Source organism: Callithrix jacchus, chromosome 1 (assembly GCF_049354715.1).
Source record: "Callithrix jacchus isolate 240 chromosome 1, calJac240_pri, whole genome shotgun sequence".
In the NCBI taxonomy this organism is placed as follows: Eukaryota; Metazoa; Chordata; class Mammalia; order Primates; family Cebidae; genus Callithrix; species Callithrix jacchus.
In genome coordinates this window covers 207,463,100-207,481,574 of record NC_133502.1, presented here as the reverse complement: position 1 = coordinate 207,481,574, position 18,475 = coordinate 207,463,100, and the positions used below count along the sequence as shown (strand labels likewise).

At 48.4% G+C, this 18,475-nt stretch overlaps 1 protein-coding gene across 1 annotated transcript; it reads left to right on the top strand.

Moving 5' to 3' along the window:
- The first annotated feature begins 509 nt into the window (after positions 1-509).
- EIF3D (eukaryotic translation initiation factor 3 subunit D) lies at positions 510-15,671 on the top strand. The gene is made up of 15 exons (XM_078339791.1): positions 510-604; positions 2,532-2,664; positions 2,948-2,993; positions 3,771-3,907; positions 4,516-4,601; positions 5,228-5,300; positions 6,520-6,632; positions 7,251-7,383; positions 7,869-8,016; positions 9,918-10,048; positions 10,552-10,637; positions 10,733-10,862; positions 14,309-14,451; positions 14,838-15,121; positions 15,529-15,671. Exons 2-15 carry the CDS (start codon positions 2,542-2,544, stop codon positions 15,540-15,542), a joined length of 1,647 nt encoding a protein of 548 aa, XP_078195917.1. The 5' UTR covers positions 510-604; positions 2,532-2,541; the 3' UTR covers positions 15,543-15,671.
- The last annotated feature ends 2,804 nt before the right edge of the window (positions 15,672-18,475 follow it).

Sequence of the window (18,475 nt, the reverse complement as noted above, 5' to 3'; positions counted from 1 at the left end):
TTAAGTTTGAGAACCGTGGAAGTATGGTTTGAACTCTGGCGGCTAGAACTCTAAACTAGCAGTGTGATCTAGTCAGGTCACTTGGCACCTCTGAGCCTAAAACCCCGACCGACCGCCCCCTGAGCTGAGAAGCACACTAAGCACGCGGATACAGCAGGTGGGGAGTCGCGGGTGACTGTGAGATACGTGGAGACCGAGGCGTGCCGCGAAGCACTGTAGGACACAGAGGGGCGCCAGCCGCTCCCCGCCTCTAGCTTCGATTGCGCGGTCGCCACCCTCTTTGAGCTACCCGGGATACCGCCTGACGTAATAGCAATCACACCTCTGGCGTCCGGACGCTTAGTAAGCTATTGAGTACACCTCGCAAAGCTCATTAACGGATTTCCGGGCGAACCTCGCTTTACGGCTCGTGAGTTCTTCCGCCCAACCCAGAGGAAGCGGGGAGGGGGGAGGGGTGCAGTTTACGACAGCGTTGGTTGTGTTTACGGCAGCGCCTGCTGCGCGCGCATGTTTTCTCTTTTCCGGGTTTTTCGGGGAGCTGCTGCAAACGCGGTGCCCGGCCCGCACCATCTGTTGCCATCCCGGCCGGCCGAGGCCGTTGCAGGTGAGCGGCGTGTTTCATAGGTTCCTGCGGACCTCTGAAGGCGGCTCCGACTAGGCCCAGCCTTCGGGGGCCTCCCGGAAGAGACCTCTCTTAGTCCCTTCCTGCGGCTGTGGTCCCTCCACTGGGCGGGACAGGAATCCACCTTCGGGGGCCCCAGGTTCCGCACACTACTGGACGCGGGACAGTAGTGGATGAGGTCCCTGGCCCTAGGCTCTGCTCAGTGCCCATGGGCTGGGTTTTGATTGTGACCCATTTGGGTCACAAGGTATTTCTTGGCCATAGACTCCCGAGTTTTTCAGTGGGGTCCTAGGGGTGCCGGGCTGAGCGGTGTTTGGTCCCTGTTCTGAGGAAGTTACCTTCCCTTTTTTATGAAACGGGAGGCTAGGATGGAAGAGTAGATTTGCTCTCTGATCTTAAACCTCCCCACCCTCGGTTCAGCGATTGACGGCGTACGAGGTGTAGTGGCCTGCCAGCCACCGAGCCCCTTCTGACTGCCCTCTTGGTGCCTCCCTACCCTGCCCCTGTGACCAATACAGCTGTCGTTTTAACTGAGTGGCTCTACTACTGGTTCCGTTCTGCTCTCCTTTAAAAAACAAAAAAAAAAAAAGCTATAAAAGACAGGATACTGGGCTGCCCAGCTGTAATATAATGAAAAGAAAGCTGTACTGGTAACAGGCAACCCAGGAAATCAAATCTGTTTTGAAATGGTGAGGTCAGCTGCTTGACTAGGCTGAGCTTCAAATTTTTGTCTCTAAAGTGGGAGTGGGGGGTGTTAATGTTGTTAAAGTATCTGGCATAGTGCCTGACACGTAGGGGTTTGTAATATTTAAAATGAAGTGTCTCAAGACCACCATCCTTTTCTTCTGTCCTCTTCCTATAGTTCCTATTAGGACGATGAAGCTTCTGGGTTCATTCTGTGTTACTGTCACCCAAATGTCCTCTCTGAAGGAAGCCTCAGTCTCTCCAACCTCCAAAAAATATTTGTTTACTTTGAAATGGAGTCTTGCTCTGTTGCCCAGGCTGGAGTGCAATGCCGTGATCTTGGCTCACTGCAACCTCTGCCTGCTGGGTTCAAGTGATTCTCCTGCCTCAGCCTCCTGAGTCGCTGGGATTACAAGTCCATGCCACCATGCCTGACTAATTTTTGTATTTTTAGTAGAGACGGGTGTCACCATGTTGGCCAGGCTAGAGATTCCAGCACTTTGGGAGGCCGAGGCAGGCGGATCATTTGAGGTCAGGAGTTTGAGACCAGCCTGGACAGACAACATGGTGAAACCCCGTCTCTACCAAAAACAAAAAATAGCCGGGCATGGTGACACATGCCTGTAATCACAGCTACTCTGAAGGCTGAGGCAGGAGAATCGCTTGAACCCAGGAGTCTGGAGGTTGCGCTGAGCCAAGATCACGCCACTGCACTCCAGCCTGGGCAACAGAGCAAGACTCCACTACAAAAAAGAAAAGAAAAAGAGTAGTAAGGCTGAGAGAAGTTGAGTTTGTATGAGTTGGTGAAAGTGTGTCTGAGAACCAAAACAAGGTTATTATATTTGAAAAAAAGTTAGTACATTGTACCAAATCTGTGACACAACTGAATTTCTTTAAATGCTTTTATTACATAACACAAAAAAAGAAAAACTACCAATTAGTACGACACCCTGTCAAGCACGGGTGCAGCCTCATTTTAAAGATGTTACAGTAAAAAGAGTGCCCTGGAATTAGTGAAATACGGTAAATCAGCTTTGTTTGCATTCTTCTCAGTTTTAAGTATCATTTACAAGAAAACAGTAGTAGTGGCTCAATAGTCAAGGGTTCCATTTTGCGTGTTGCTTTTTGAATTCTATCATTTATGTCTTTGCTCACTTCATATGGAGGGCTTTTTGGACTCTAGGCCTTCGTTCATGCAGCTACTCACATCATTTCTATTTTTAAGGTTTTGGAAGATGGCAAAGTTCATGACACCCGTGATCCAGGACAACCCCTCAGGCTGGGGTCCCTGTGCGGTTCCCGAGCAGTTTCGGGATATGCCCTACCAGCCATTCAGCAAAGGCGATCGGCTAGGAAAGGTACTTGCCGGAGTCTGAATCTTTGCAGCTGTAGCTGCTACTCTCAAGTCCCTGTTTAGATGGTATTGTCTCGAAAGCTTAACTCCTGTATTTCGTACAGGGTTGCCAGCTGAGAACGGTTATCATCTCTGGGTGTAGTCATAGGAGAGCTGGGCTCTTACAAAAGAGTTGCAAGCAAATTCTGAGGCTCTTCCAGTCTTCTCGCTTTCAGGGGTTGCTGGGTCTGCAGAAACTTGCCTGGTTGACCTGTGCGTTCTCGGTCTTTCCCTGTTGTTCTTCATAGGTTGCTGACTGGACAGGAGCCACGTACCAAGATAAGAGGTACACAAGTAAGTGTTTCTGCAACCCACTGCCCCAGTCGGGCCTTGGGAAAGCTCTTCTCATTTCTAATGACCTTCATCTGAAAGCTTTTTAGAATGGGAAGGAACCGCTAACAATTTGTAGCTTTGTTGAACAGATTTCAAAAAAAAAAAGTAAACATCCTAGCCAGGTGTGGTGGCATGCACCTGTAATCCCAGCTACTCAGAAAGCTGAGGCAGGAGAATCACTCGAACCCAGGAGGCGGAGGTTGCAGTGAGCCGAGATCATGCCACTGCACTCCAGCCTGGTGACAGAGCCAGACGCTGTCCTGGTACCATAAAAAGGCTTTTTCTCTGTGCCATTTCAGATAGTTGGAAGTGGCTGCCTGGAGTACTAAGTTAGGATATCTGAGGCTGACACTGGCAGGAAAGTATATCGTCATCTATTAGACAGAGCTGCCTTGGGCCCCTGATGATGGAGATGGTGGTTAGTAAATAACTCAGATTCTCACGCAATCAAGCAGAGTGAAATGGTTAGCTTGAGTCCTTCAGCTTCTTGGCTTACAAAGTTCTTTAGGCCAGAGTTTTTTCAAAATGGAATGTACATATGAATCACCTGGGGATCTTGTTAGACTGCTGGTTCTGACTGAGTAGGTATGGGGTAGGACTGTGAGTCTGTGTGTCTAACAAGCTTCTGGCCAATGCTGCAGGTCTCAAGACCACACTTGAATAGCAAGACTTTAGACTCCTGCGGATCTGGTCAAGCCTGTAGGTATAGTTACTACATGCCATCACCTTTGCCTGCAGATAAGTACTCCTCTCAGTTTGGTGGTGGAAGTCAATATGCTTATTTCCACGAGGAGGATGAAAGTAGCTTCCAGCTGGTGGATACAGCACGCACACAAAAGACAGCCTACCAACGGAATCGGATGAGATTCGCCCAGGTAGGCCAAGAGCCAGCACCCTCATCATCTTGGGGCTATTGCCATTGGCAAGCACCTGCTAAAAAATGCTACCTTGTGACTCCTAATGAGAGAGGAAAGCATATGATAGGTCTAGTGAATCTCAGGTCACTGCTCCGTAACAAGTGGTAGCAAGGTAAACTTACACTAGGTTCAGGGATGCATTTAAATAGTTTGTATTTCTGTTGAGCTAGGACATCAGACCCATATGCTGAAAACATAGTTGTGCTGGAGAAGAAGGTGTACCTGTGCCTGTCACCACACGTAGTTGCTGTTTACAGACTTTATTAAGTAGATGGTCCAGTCAGGTGGCGTATTACTACTTAAAGAGGCAAACACAGCAACTCTTAATGAGACCCAGTAAATGTACTTCAGTGACAAATATGTATGGGAGTATACGTCTAAGCGAAGTCCAAGTCCTCCTCGCACTAACACCCCCAGGCTGTTGACGCCGTAGAGTGAAAGCACAGAGTAAGACGTGAAGCTTGGGATTTGGCATCCTAAAGTCACTCTAAAGACCTCCCACTCGTTCTGCCTATTGTGAGCCAAACTCCAAGATTTTAACACGGCTGTTTCCTCCCGATGCCCAGAGGAACCTCCGCAGAGACAAAGACCGTCGGAACATGTTGCAGTTCAACCTGCAGATCCTGCCTAAGAGCGCCAAACAGAAAGAGAGGTGAGCTGCTCGTCCCGCTGGAAGAGGGCGCCCTTTCCAGGCTGGCCGCACCTGGAAATCATAGGACCAAAGCAGGGGGGTGGCTGTCCTCCCCGCCATTGCAGAAGAAAAGAAAAAGGGGAAACATAGGTTCTACTACCAGTTACACCACCTTTTAGCTTGTCGTTGTCAGGTGGGTTCATGGCAGATAGCGTGCGTAGGAAACTAACTCCTTATGCTGGCCGTGTGCACTGAAGGGAAACATAGGCAGGCAAGAAGAGGCTCTGGAGTTTGCCTAGGCTCAGTTCTGCTATGGGACAACTCCAGGAAGCCCCATTTATGCTGGTCCTGTGAGCCTCCTGGTGTTGTGTGGTACACAGGCCACTAGAGCCCAGATCAGAGCTGTCGCTGAACAGTCCCCGTAGATGAAGCAAAACATACCTGGTCAGCATTTGGAGGCAGTATGCCTTTTCCAGCATCTCCAGTGTGCATCCTCCGGGTCTCTTCCTTTCTCTAAGCCCATTTTTCGTAGTTGAAAGGAGTTAGTGGAGATGGAAAGGTTTCGCTGAAGAGGATGGCAGCCTGTGCCTTTTGAAGAAGCCACTGATTTAAAGATCTGCGCTGAGATCATATTTTTATCATTCCAGAGAACGCATTCGATTGCAGAAAAAGTTCCAGAAGCAATTTGGGGTTAGGCAGAAATGGGATCAGAAATCACAGGTGATGTATTTATACCAGAACTCTGCCTGGAAGTGTGTTTGTTCGATTGTCTTTATAATAGCTTAATTGGGATAGATACTTCACACACCTACAATTCAGTGGTTTTTAATGTAATTTGCAGAGTTGTATAACTGGTCAATTTCAGGCCATTTTCATCATCCTCAAAATCTCTGTACCCTTTATAGTCACCCTGTCTTGGTCTGTGTTCTGTTGCTAGAACAGAATACCTGAGAGAGGGTACATTATAAAGTGGTTTTTTTAGCTCACAGTTCTGGAGACTCGGCAGTCCTGAATCAGGAGCTGCATCTGGTGAGGACGTCATGCTGCTTCATAGCATGGCAGAAAAAAACAGAAACGGAGGAGGGTGCCACAGAGAAAAGGGGCTAAACTCTTGGGGCAGTTAGCCCATTTCTGAGAGAAGGGCATGAGGCATTTATTCCTTTTAACGACCTAATCTCTTAAAGGCCCTACCTCCCAACACTACCACAGTAGCAACCAGATTGCCACGTGAATTCCAGGAGGCACACCCAAGTGCTAACACCCCCAATCCCCCAGCACTAGGCAACTACAAATCTGTTTTCTGTCTCTGGATTTTTTTGTTCACATTTTACATAAATGGAATCCTACTATATATGGTCTTTTGTGACTGGTGGCCTTTATTTAGCCTGTTTTCAAGGGACATCCATATGGTAGCATGTGTTGGTACAGTTGTCCTTCAGTATACCAAGATCCACACATGCTGAAGTCCCACAGTCGGCCTGTGGTACCCGCGTATATGAAGTCAGCCCTCCATATACTTGAGGTTTGATTCCCAAGAATACTGTATTTTCTTTTTCTTTTTTTTTCTTCTTCTTTGAGACAGGGTCTCGCTCTGTCACCCAGGCTGGAATGCAGTGGCATGATCTTAACCAACTGCAACCTCTGCCTCCTGGGTTCAAGCGATCCTCCCACCCCAGCTGTCTGAGTAGTTGAGACTACAGGTATGCATGACCACGCCTGGCTAATTTTTGTATTTTTGGTAGAGACAGGGTTTTTGCCATGTTCCCCAGGCTGGTCTCAGACTCCCGAGCTCAAGCAGTCCGCCTACCTCAGCTTCCCAAAGTGCTGGACTTACAGGCGTGAGACACCGTACTGGGCCAGCTCGTTGTGTTTTTAGCCTCTTTTATTTATGTTGTTTATGGACCATAACTTTTCTTCCTCTAATGGTTTTCAACTGCAGAAACCCCGAGACTCTTCAGTTGAAGTTCGTAGTGACTGGGAGGTGAAAGAGGAAATGGATTTTCCTCAGTTGATGAAGATGCGCTACTTGGAAGTCTCAGAGCCACAGGACATGTAAGCAGCATCTGTCGCTACTGTCTACCCTGCTCTTCTGTGCGTGGACCGGCTGGTGATGGGTAATTTCTTAAGCCGTAGTATTTCCAAAAAGGCTTTGAAGCCACTTACTCAACACACATTGCATAAGGTTAACAGAGGTGTTTATAAAAAATGGAAAAGCGGAAAGAGGTTCACTGATACTAAACTGCAAACTTCTTTTAACTTCCTGACATTCTGAGCAAAGAAGAAATGAAGTTATACAACTCTTGGCAGAAGGAGAAAGAAAGCAGAAGGGGATTTACTGGTTACTGAACTGTGTATTTCTGTTCCCTGGCATACCGAGCAAAAGAGCAATGAGATTAAGTTATAAAACTCTTGGCAGGAAGAGAAACGCAGCAGTTCTCAGTCTCCCTACCTTTAAAATGGGGGCGTTGGGCTGCTTACTCTGTTCTGTGCCAGGTGCTAAGTGGACAGGAACTGAGCAAGGACTGAGGATTCTTCTCTCCCGTTCTGGAAAACAGAAATTGTTTTCTGCCTCTTTTAGACTTTTGGATAAGACTTTGGATCTATGGCTTAAAAAGAAAAAAGCAGGTTTATCTCCTTTCCTGTGCATGTCTTTGCTTGCTCTTCCCACAGCGAGTGTTGCGGGGCCCTAGAATACTATGATAAGGCCTTTGACCGCATCACCACGCGGAGTGAGAAGCCACTGCGGAGCATCAAGCGCATCTTCCATACTGTCACCACCACAGACGACCCTGTCATCCGGAAGGTGTGCGCCTCCCTCCACCCCGTCCCACTTGTTAGGAATGCTATCTGTCAGCTTCTACAGCTGAAGCTGCAGAAGAACAGAGGACAGGGCAATAATGTATGCATTATATGTAAAAGCACTTTTCCTAGACCAGAAATGTTGGTGGGAAGCACAGCTGGACTTGAAGCCCAGTTCTGCCGGGCTTCCTAGCTTAGTCTCTGGAGCCTCAGTTCTCTCGTCTGCAGCAGAGGGTAGATGTACATAGCACGTACCATTGGGGCAAAGGTGAAAGCATCTGAAGCCCTCGGCTGGAGTCTAGCAAGTGCTTAGGGGGCTGCAGTGCCACTGCCACCTGAAAGTAGCTGGCTGTAGCCTTGGTCAATGAGGGGGGCCTCCTTATTCTTAAGGATTTATGTGGTCAGCAGAGGAGTTCTTTCCCATCCATGTGAGTGGGCAGTGAGACCTAGGAATGTCCTCCCATCTTCTCCCTTTGATCGTCTTTGCAGCTGGCAAAAACTCAGGGGAATGTGTTTGCCACTGATGCCATTCTGGCCACGCTGATGAGCTGTACCCGCTCAGTGTATTCCTGGGATATTGTCGTCCAGAGAGTGGGGTCCAAACTCTTCTTTGACAAGAGAGACAACTCTGACTTTGGTAAGAAGCATGTCTGGAGAACAACTCGGGGACATCGAGTATTTTTGTTGGTGCAGAGCAAATCTCTAGTGCTAGAGAATGCATAGAAAGAAAGTGGTCTGTCTTCCCGGGGGCATTGACAGCAGCCGTGTCTGAATCTCTCCCAGGCTTTCAGAGATTAGGAGAAGAGACAGTACCTGCTTGAGGCCTCAGCTTTTTGGAGTCCTCACAGCACCCTAATAGCAGGCTTCTAAATGTTGCTCTTTTTTTGTTCTTTTTGGAGACTGAGTCTCACTTTGTCCTGGCTGGAGTGCAATGGCAAAATCTCGGCCCACTACAGCCTCCGCCTCCCAGGTTCAGGTGATTCTCCTGCCTCAGCCTCCTGAGTAACTGGGATTACAGGCATATGCCGCTACACATGGGTACTTTGGTTTTTTTTGTTTGTTTGTTTCTTGAGATGGAGTCTCGCTTTGTCCTGGCTGAAGTGCAATGGCACAATCTTGGCTTGCTGCAACCTCTGCCTCCCAGGTTCAAGGAATTCCCTGCCTCAGCCTCCTCAGTAGCTGGGATTACAGGCGCCCACCACCATGCCCGGCTAATTTTTGTATTTTTAGTAGAGATAGGCTTTTACCGTCTTGGCCAGACTGGTCTTGAACTCTTGACGTCACAATCCACTTGGCTTGGCCTCCCAAAGTGCTGGGATTATAGGCGTGAGCCACCACTCCCGGCCTTTTTTTTTTTGAGACAGAGTCTCATTCTGTCACCGAGGCTGGAGTACAGTGGCACAGTCTCTGCTCACTCCAGCCTTCACCTCCCAGGTTCAAGCGATTGTCCTGCCTCAACCTCCCAAGTGGCTGGAACTAACACATGCGCCACCATGCCTGGTTAATTTTTGTATTTTTAGGAAAGATGGGGTTTCACCATGTTGGCCAGGATGGTCTGTATATCCTGATCTCGTGATCTGCCCGCTTTGGCCTCCCAAAGTGCTGGGATTATAGGCATGAGCCACTGCACCCAGCCTACTTTATTTTAGGTAGAGACGGTTTTACCTTGTTTGCCAGGCCGGTCTCGAACTCCTGGCCTCAAGTCATCCACCAGCCTTGGCCTCCCAAAGTACTGCGGTTAGAGGTGTGAGTCACCGTGCCTGGCCCAAATGTTACTCATTTAAATAGTCCTTTTCTGACTTTTGCCATCCTGCATATCTTCTTCAGTGTTTGCTAAATGTACATACACATAGATATTTTATGCCATAAATATATGTATTTATACACCATAAGTGAAAACCATGTCACTCAAAAATTAACAAAACAGGCCAGGCACGGTGGCTCACGCCTGTAATCCTGGCACTTGGGGAGGCCTAGGTGGAGAATCAGTTGAAGTCAGGAGTTCAAGACTAGCCTGGCCAAACCCCATCTCTACTAAAAATACAAAAATTAGCCAGGCGTGGTGGCGGGCACCTGTAATCCCAGCTACTCGGGAGGTTGAGACAGGAGAATTGCTTGATAAACCCAGGAGGCAGAGGTTGCAGTGAGCCGAGATCGCACCACTGCACTCCAACCTGGGTGATAGAGCAAGACTCCATCTCAGGAAAAAAAAAAAAAAAAAAACCTGTTTATGTTCTGAGCCCGAAGCCTGAGGACTTTATTCAGAAGCTTACAAAATCATTCTCTTGAGGGGTCCAAAATGATTGAAAGGGGACAGCTTCCTTACTGTGTGGTTGAATTTCATGTTGAAGAGTGTCTTGAGTTCTCCTGCCCCACTCCCCTGCTACGTGTTCCACACCAAGGAGACCCACATTAGGAGCGGGCAGTCGTTGGCAGGAAGGGCCTATGTTGTTTGCCTCTCCACATCTCCCCACCGTGCTGCACACATTGTCAGTGACTCTTTGTTGCATGGTGAGTGACCATGCCATGCTTTTGCAGACCTCCTGACAGTGAGTGAGACTGCCAATGAGCCCCCTCAAGATGAAGGTAATTCCTTCAATTCACCCCGCAACCTGGCCATGGAGGCAACCTACATCAACCACAATTTCTCCCAGCAGTGCTTGAGAATGGTGAGGAAATGAGTGTCTGGGCATTGATTGATTCTTACTTAATCAGCTGCTGTTTGTGGAGCATCTGCTGTGTGCTAGGCTCCTGGGTTGTGGGATTGCGCAGGACAGATGCTCAATCAACCTTTAGCAGGGGAGTTACATGCCTGGGCTTGGGGGTCAGGCTCTCTGACCTTGCAAAAAGTTCCTGCCCTTAGAGAATTTCATTATAGTGGAGGAGGAAGCACAGTGAACAATAAACTCAATTTATTTACATCAAATGGTGACTTGTGCCATGGCAAAAAATGAAGGAGAGATGGGCATGGTTACCAACTAATTGTCCTAATTCATCAGGTGCTAGCGGTTGGGAGGGGTCAGGTAGGCATAAGACATGCAGTGAGCTCAGAGCCCCATCAAGGGCCCCAGGAACCTGGCCAGGGCTGCAACCAAGCAGACGTGCTGGGTCTGATGATTGGCCTTGCCAACAGAGTTAGCTCTGTCTTGTGACACCTTTGTTGTTTTTGCAGGGGAAGGAAAGATACAACTTCCCCAACCCAAACCCATTTGTGGAGGACGACATGGACAAGAATGAAATCGCCTCTGTTGCATACCGGTAGGTGACCTCTCTGGTGGGTATTGTGACCAGATTGGAGCACGGGCCCTACTGTATAGGATCCCCAGTGACCACATGAGTCTCCTTCGCTGCAGTTACCGCAGGTGGAAGCTTGGAGACGATATTGACCTCATTGTCCGTTGCGAGCATGATGGCGTCATGACTGGAGCCAACGGGGAAGTGTCCTTCATCAACATCAAGACGCTCAATGAGTGGGATTCCAGGGTGAGCTGCCCTGGTTCCAGGGTGACCTCCGTCACCCTCCTGGTGACACCACGTCTCTATTCCCTGCAGTGCCTGTTAGCACAGGCTAGTTTGTGTCAACTGTTTCTTTTCCCTTTCATTACTTACAGAGCTGCCTAGATGTTTTTTGTCTTGTGAGTTTTTTCCTCTGCTTAGCTCCTTGCTGAGAAAGAGCATGACTGCGTGTGTGGAACTATGTTAGGTGTTACGAACTTTTCTGCTTATTTCTACAGAGGAACTGGTTAACTCCCTTCTTCCAGTACTTTCTTCACCTCTGTTCCATTGTGGCCTCCTGTTGGCTTCTGCTCTCTGAGCATCTGGGTTTTTTTCTCTCCCTATTATCTGGGTTGGCAGTTTTCCTGTAAGTCTGGCCGCTCTTCTTTCTGACCTCTTCATTCATTTACTGAGCCTTCAATCTTTTGATACCCTTTTTCCCAATTCCTCCACTTCTTAAACTCACAGATTCTAAGATCTGGCTCAGAATTGACTCTTCAGGGGCACCTTGAAAGAAACATGCTTCCTTCAATTTTCCTCCTCTTTCCATTCCCCCCTCCTCATGCTCTTGCTCCATGGTAGGAGGGCCGTTATCCTGTCTCAAGTCACCCAGCCTTACGTGCCACATCAGAATTGAAGTAGGTGGCAGTGCTCTTGGGTGCTCTAAAGGGCACTCTGGGAAGGGCAGCTCCAAGGCCCAGCCTGTGTTGGATAAGTCTTTCTGAGATGTAGTGCAGGGGGCCATTCCGTTCAGCCTGTCTTAGAGCCAAGGGAGTAGCATGGACTGCTGCTGAGTCTCATCCCCAGGGGTTTCTTACCCCCCATCACCTGTTGACAGAGTACACTGGAAGGTTTGTTGAGACCTGGCTCTGGGGCCTGTGGCCTTTTCTTGTACTTTTCCCGGTGAGCTCCCCACAGCATTCGGGGTCGTCGTTCCGTGTCGCTTTGCCCTCCGTGTTACTGTGCCCTCCGTGTTACTGTGCTGCTCGTGTCTCAGCCGTTTCTCTGTTCCCTTCGCGTGCTGTCTTTGCTGGCACCCCTCCTTGATCCCAGTGGAGTCAGCTGTACAGCTCCCTTTGCCATAAGTACCTCTTTGTTACACAGCTTTGTATTGATTTTCTTTTGCTCTATGACAAATTAACAGAAACTTAGTGATCTAACAGTGCCGATTTGTTAGCTCACGTTTTATAGGCTAGAATTTATAGGGCTGTGTGCTTGGTTCTTGTATTAGTCCATTCTCACACTGCTATAAAGAAATGCCTGAGAGTGGGTAATTTATAAAGAGGTTGAATTGGCTCACAGTTCTGCAGGCTGTACCGGAAGCATGGCTGTGGAGGCCTCAGGAACTTGCCATGGTGACAGAAAGCAAAGGAGAGGCAGGCACATCTACCATGGCCAGGGCAGGAGAAAGAGAGAGGCGGAAGTTGCTATACACTTTTAAACAACCAGACCTCTCGAGAACTCTACCACGAGACCAGCACCAAAGGGGGAAATCCGCCCCCGTGATCCAGTCCCCTCCTGCCATGCTTCTCCTCCAACATTGGGGATTACAGTTTGATAAGAGATTTGGGTGGGGACACAAATCCAAACAAGGCAGAAATCACAGTATCAGGAAAACTGAGTTCTCATCTAAAGGTTCTGGAAGAAAAGCCACTTCCAAGCCCATTCTCGTGCTTCAGGTCTCTGGCTTTCTCTGTGTCTGACCTTTACACCTAAATTTAAGAGACTCATACAGGCCAGGCGTGATAGCTCATGCATATAATCACAACACGTTGGGAGTCCAAGGCGGGTCAGTCACTTGAGGTCGGGTGTTCAAGACCAGCCTGACCAACATGGAGAAACCCCATCTCTACCAAAAATACAAAATTAGCCAGACTTTGGTGGCACATGCCTGTAATCTCATAGAGTTAGGTGAGGCCCAGCCAGGTAGTGTATATTAAGGTTAACTGATTTGGGGCCTTACATCTGCACAATCCCTTTTGACATAAAAGGTAGCATAATCATGAGGGTAATATTTGATCCTAGCCATAGGTTCTGCCCACAGTCAAGGGGAGGAGATTCTGTAAGGGCAAGGGTCACTGGGGGTCATTTTAGAATTCTGCCCACCACAAGCTTCAACTATAAACTCGTTGAAAATAATTTCTCAAATCTCCTCTAATTTATTAGACTTCCCATTGTTGTTCTGCTAAAACACCTTCCCCTTCCATTTGTCCTCAGTCTCATCATTGCCTCTGGGTCCGCTGTCCATCAACGTTGTCTTTCTCCTACCTAAGCTCTGAGCCTCCAACATCTCCAGCTCCTTTTTTACATTCTTCTGTTTCGGTGTTAGCAAAGTAGAATGCTTTGCTGTCTTCTGACTCAGTCCTGGATTTCACTGACCATCACCCTAGTTCAGGGCCCCATTCATCATGCCTGTTTGGCATTTGTCTCCTAACTGACCTCTCTACCGCCACCCAACTTCTATATTTGATTTATCTCTGCCAATCATTTGTCCAGTACACAGCTTCATCAGCAGTGCAGATTGGTAGAAGGACTCTCTAAAGTGCTTCAGCAAGCTGCATGCAGTGGTATGCACTTACAGTCCCAGCTACTCGGGAGGCTGAGGTGGGAGGATAGCGCTGAGGTGACATCGTGAAACCCCATCTCAAAAAACTGCCACAGCAAACTCACAGGGGTGCTGCAGGATATTTTAAATTTTTTAGGGAAACATAGAGACGTCTTGTCAGAGTACTACTATGTGGTTCGAACCTAGCTAAATAAAAGGAATTCTTGAGTATTTCTTTTGCCCTGTGGTTGCCATGAACCAAGGAAGTTTGGGAATCTCTGTCCTGTGACCTTTGACCAGTCATTTCACTCTGGGTTCAATTTCCCACGTCTAAATGATATGGGTAGAAAAGAGGATCTCTCTGGGGTCCCTTTCTACTGTGTGTGTGTATAAAATGTCAGGCTCAGCTTTGCACCCTCTGCGGGCTGCCACCCCCATCTAAGGCCGACTCCACCTATCTTTCCTATCCCAACATGCCTCTCAGATCAGGGCCTCCTGTCTGCAGCTGCACTTTTGCCAATATTCTCCATTTGGCTCACTGTTACACATCCTCTGTGAAGCCCTTCCTTACTATGCAACACAGAGTAAAACCTCTGCTGTTCATATGGCACTTCTAAAGTGCATGCCTATGTCCGTGTGTCCATCATTACCTGTCTAGGTGAGCTTTTAGAAGACAGGAATTGTAAGTTGTTGAGTGCCTGCTATGTGACAGGCTGTGCAAGGGAAGGGACCAGGTCTTTGTCTCTTAAATGATAACAGCCTGGTTTAGTGTGTACCTACCCACTTCCTAAGCAAGCAGACAGGGGAGTTCCTTCTCTGCCAGAGGAGGTCCCAGCGCCTTGAGCATTCGGAGCTCGCTTCTGCTTCTCTAACTGGGGCTCTCCTGCAGCACTGTAACGGCGTTGACTGGCGTCAGAAGCTGGACTCTCAGCGAGGGGCCGTCATTGCCACGGAGCTGAAGAACAACAGCTACAAGTTGGCCCGGTGGACCTGCTGTGCTTTGCTGGCTGGATCTGAGTACCTTAAGCTTGGGTGAGATCGCTGTGCAGGAGCTGGGAGCTGATCTTGTGAAAGGACGGCTCTGGGTAGAGAGGTGACCCTCCCCTCCCCATGTACTGGAAAACTGATTGGCAGAGATAGACACAGGGGTTGGGAAAACTGATTGGCAGAGATAGACACAGGGGTTGGGTAGAGATGGAGGGGTCAGTTAGGAGGCAAATGCCAAACAACAGGCATGCTGAGTGGAGTCCTGAACTAGGCACTGGTGTCAGTGAAATCCAGAACTGAACCAGAGACTGAGTTTTCCATTTCCCTTGAAAATAGCAGTGGACCAGGTATCACCACTTAATTGACATTGGAGCCCAAGTGTTGCTGTCTCTGTGCCGCCTTGCTCTGACCACTGATATCCCTTCCCCCAGTTATGTGTCTCGGTACCATGTGAAAGACTCCTCACGCCACGTCATCCTGGGTACCCAGCAGTTCAAGCCTAATGAGTTTGCCAGCCAGATCAACCTGAGCGTGGAGAATGCCTGGGGCATCCTGCGCTGCGTTATCGACATCTGCATGAAGCTGGAGGAGGGCAAATACCTCATCCTCAAGGACCCCAACAAACAGGTCATCCGCGTCTACAGCCTCCCCGATGGCACCTTCAGCTCTGATGAAGACGAGGAGGAAGAGGAGGAGGAGGAAGAGGAAGAAGAAGGTGTGCAGCAACCCACTTTCTGAGGTCTAGAGTGGTCTGTGAGCTAGTGAGGGAGCAAGCTCTGTGGCCATTGTGATCTTTAACCTTGATAAAAACTGAGAATTCCAAGGCTTACATAGGGAGAAGCATTCACTTTGGCTCCAAGAGCTTCTTCCGGAGCCTTCAGATCACATTAAGTGGTTGGGGAGGATAGTGGTGTTTTAGAGAAGTGGCCGGATTGCGGCAGAGGTGGAGAAAGATGATGCAAGTCCCTGATGGAAGCCGGTGGTCTAGAGGGAAAAGGTCCTCTTCGGGTTAGTTATATAGCCTCAAAGTTGTCTCTCCTGCTCCACCAGCTGGTGACCAAAGGAAAGTGAACGGCGTATCCCACAACTTGGCTCATTTCTCTTACATTTTTTGTCTTTCAGAGGAAGAAACTTAAACCAGTGACGTGGAGCTGGAGTTTGTCCTTCCACCCAGACTTCGATGGCCTTTGATGCGTAGTGGAATGTTGTCTAACTTGCTCTCTGACGTTTAGCAGATGAAATAAAATATACATGTTTAGTCTCTCCTTCATCGCATGCCTGCAGTAACAATTTCCAGTCCTTTCTTCAAAGATTCCTGGCAGAGTGCGGATGAGATCCCGCAATTTCCATCCGGAATTCAGAATCTGGGTGTCATCATTTGTTATAAGAAGCCCATTTCCACAAGCAGGAGTGCCTGCTGGCCGTGTGCGAGAGCCTGCTGTTGCTTTTGGAGAGTTCGCTGGAGGAACTGGAGTGCAGAGCACTAGTACAATGCGAAGCAGAGCATGGATGAGGTGGTCTGCTGCGGGGAGCTTGATGGATGTCCAATCATGGATAATGATTGTAATGGCTTGTAAGTTGATTTTTTGTTTGCTTGAGGTGGAGTGTCATGCTCTTGCCCAGGCTGGAGTGCAGTGGCACGGTCTCAGCTCACTGCAACCTCCACCTCCCGGGTTCAAGCAATTCTCCTGCCTCAGTCTCCTGAGTAGCTGGGACTACAAGCACACGCCCATGCCTGGCTAATTTTGTATTTTTAGTAGAAACGGGGTTTCACCATATTGGTCAGGGTAGTCTCAAACTTCGTGACCTCAAGCAATTCACCCACCTTGGCCTCCCAAAATACTGGGATTACAGGCGTGAGCCACCGTGCCTGGCCAGGATGTGTAAACTTTTATATAGTGGACACTGTTCTGTTCTGGACACTTTATGGAGTAATTACCCTGTCAGGTATTATGCTGAGCTTTCTGTAGTAGCTAAGCCTCATGCAGAACTGTACTGCTGGCAGGAGTAATACCATTAAATTATAGAGGTGGGGAAACAGCTGGGCGTGGTGGCTCAAGCCTCTAATCCCCAGCACTTTGGGAAGCTGAGGCAGAAGGATCAATTTAGCTCAGGAGTTTGAGACCAGCCTGGGTAACATAAGGAGAACAGGGCCTGTCTCTACAAAAAAATAAAATACTAGCTAGTCATAGTGCTTCCACCTGTGGTCCCAGCTACTCAGGAGACTGAGGTGGGATTGTTTGAGCCCAGGAGTAAGGCTGCAGCGAGCTATGATCACACCACTACACTCCAGCCTGAGTGACAGAAGGAGACCCTTTATCCAAAAAAAAAAAAACAAAAACGCCAGGTGCAGTGGCTCTTGCCTGTAATCCCAATACTTTGGGAGGCTGAGGCAGGCAGATCACCTGAGGTCAGGAGTTTAAGACCAGGCTGAGCAACATAGCAAAACTCCGTCTCTACTAAAAATACAAAAATCAGTCAGGCAGCCAGGCATTGTGGCTCATGCCCTTAATCCCAATACTTTAGGAGGCAGAAGGGGGCTGATCACAAGGTCAGGCGTTCGAGACCAGCCTGGCCAATATGTGAAACTCCATCTCTACTAAAAATACAAAATAGTTAACCAGGGGTGGTGGCAGGTGCCTGTAATCCTAGCTACTCAAAAGACTGAGGCAAGAGAATTGCTTGAACCTGGGAGGCAGAGGTTGTAGTAAACCAAGATTGCGCTACTGTACTCCAGCCTGGGCAACAGAGTGAGTGAGACTCCAGCTCAAAAAAAAAAAAAAAAAAAACTGCTTGTAATTCCAGCTACTTGAGAGGCTGAGGCCATAGAATCACTTGAACCCCGGAGGTGTAGGTTGCAGCGAACCGAGATCACACCACTGCTCTCCAGACTGGGTGACAGAGGTTGTCTCAAAAAAAGCTCAGCATTTCTTTTGTTTTGTGTTTTGTTTTGAGACAGAGTTTCACTCTGTCACCCAGGCTGGAGTGCACTGGTGCGATCTCGGCTCACTGCAACCTCCCCCTCCTGGGTTCGAGCGATTCTCCTGCCCCAGCCTCCTGAGTAGCTGAGATTACAGATGCTCACCACCACACCCAGCCAATTTTTGTATGTTTAGTAGAGATGGGGTTTCACCATGTTGACCAGGCTGGTCTTGAACTCCTGACCTCAGGTGATCCACCCACCTAGGCCTCCCAAAGTGCTGGGATTACAGGCATGAGTCACCAAGCCCGGCCCAAAACTCAGCATTTCTAAAGTTACGTGTGTGTTTGTGTGTTTCTGTTTTTAAAAAAAAAAAACTAGCTCAAAAAAACACTGAAACTAATTTTAATGAAAAGAATCGACCCTCAGGAAGGAAGCAAAAGGTTTCTTGAACTGTTTCAGAAGCAGTGGAGAGAAAGAAGTGTACCTGGGGAGTTTTCAATGTGAATACCATGTTTAAAAACAGATTAAAGTGGTGTTACTAGTGCCAGAGGTTTCCAGGTTGGACCAGTGTTCACCAAATTACCTGTTGCAAACCCATGGCTCACTCCAGCAGGATTAACAGAAAAGCAAGTGGAAGTGACTCAGGCTTATTCCCTAAAAATACTTTCCACTGCCTTTATCTGTCCTGCCTGGGGTTACCAAGGTGACTGCTGCAGTAATCCTGCATTCAGAAACTCCCAGTTGCATCCTGTTGCCTGTAATCTTGGTTCAGCCTAGTCTTAGGGCCCTGCCATACTTTACGAATTCTGTTTAATTTCCCACTATTGCATTCACCAAGTAAGACCAGCAACTAGTTTAGGAACTTTTTGCCAGTACCCATTCTCATAATCTTCACAACCACCAAGAAACAGACATCCCCAAATTGCATAACTGTATCAAAACATCTCATATGCCCCATAAATTATACACCTACTATGCCCACTAAAATTTCTTTTGAAAAATTGGCCAGGTGTCACGGCGCACCCTTGGAATCCTAGCACTTTGGGAGGCCACGGCAGCTGGATCACTCGAACCTAGGAGGTCAGGGCTGCAGTGAGCAATGATCGTATCACTGTACTCCAGCCTGGGTGACAGTAAGACTCTGTC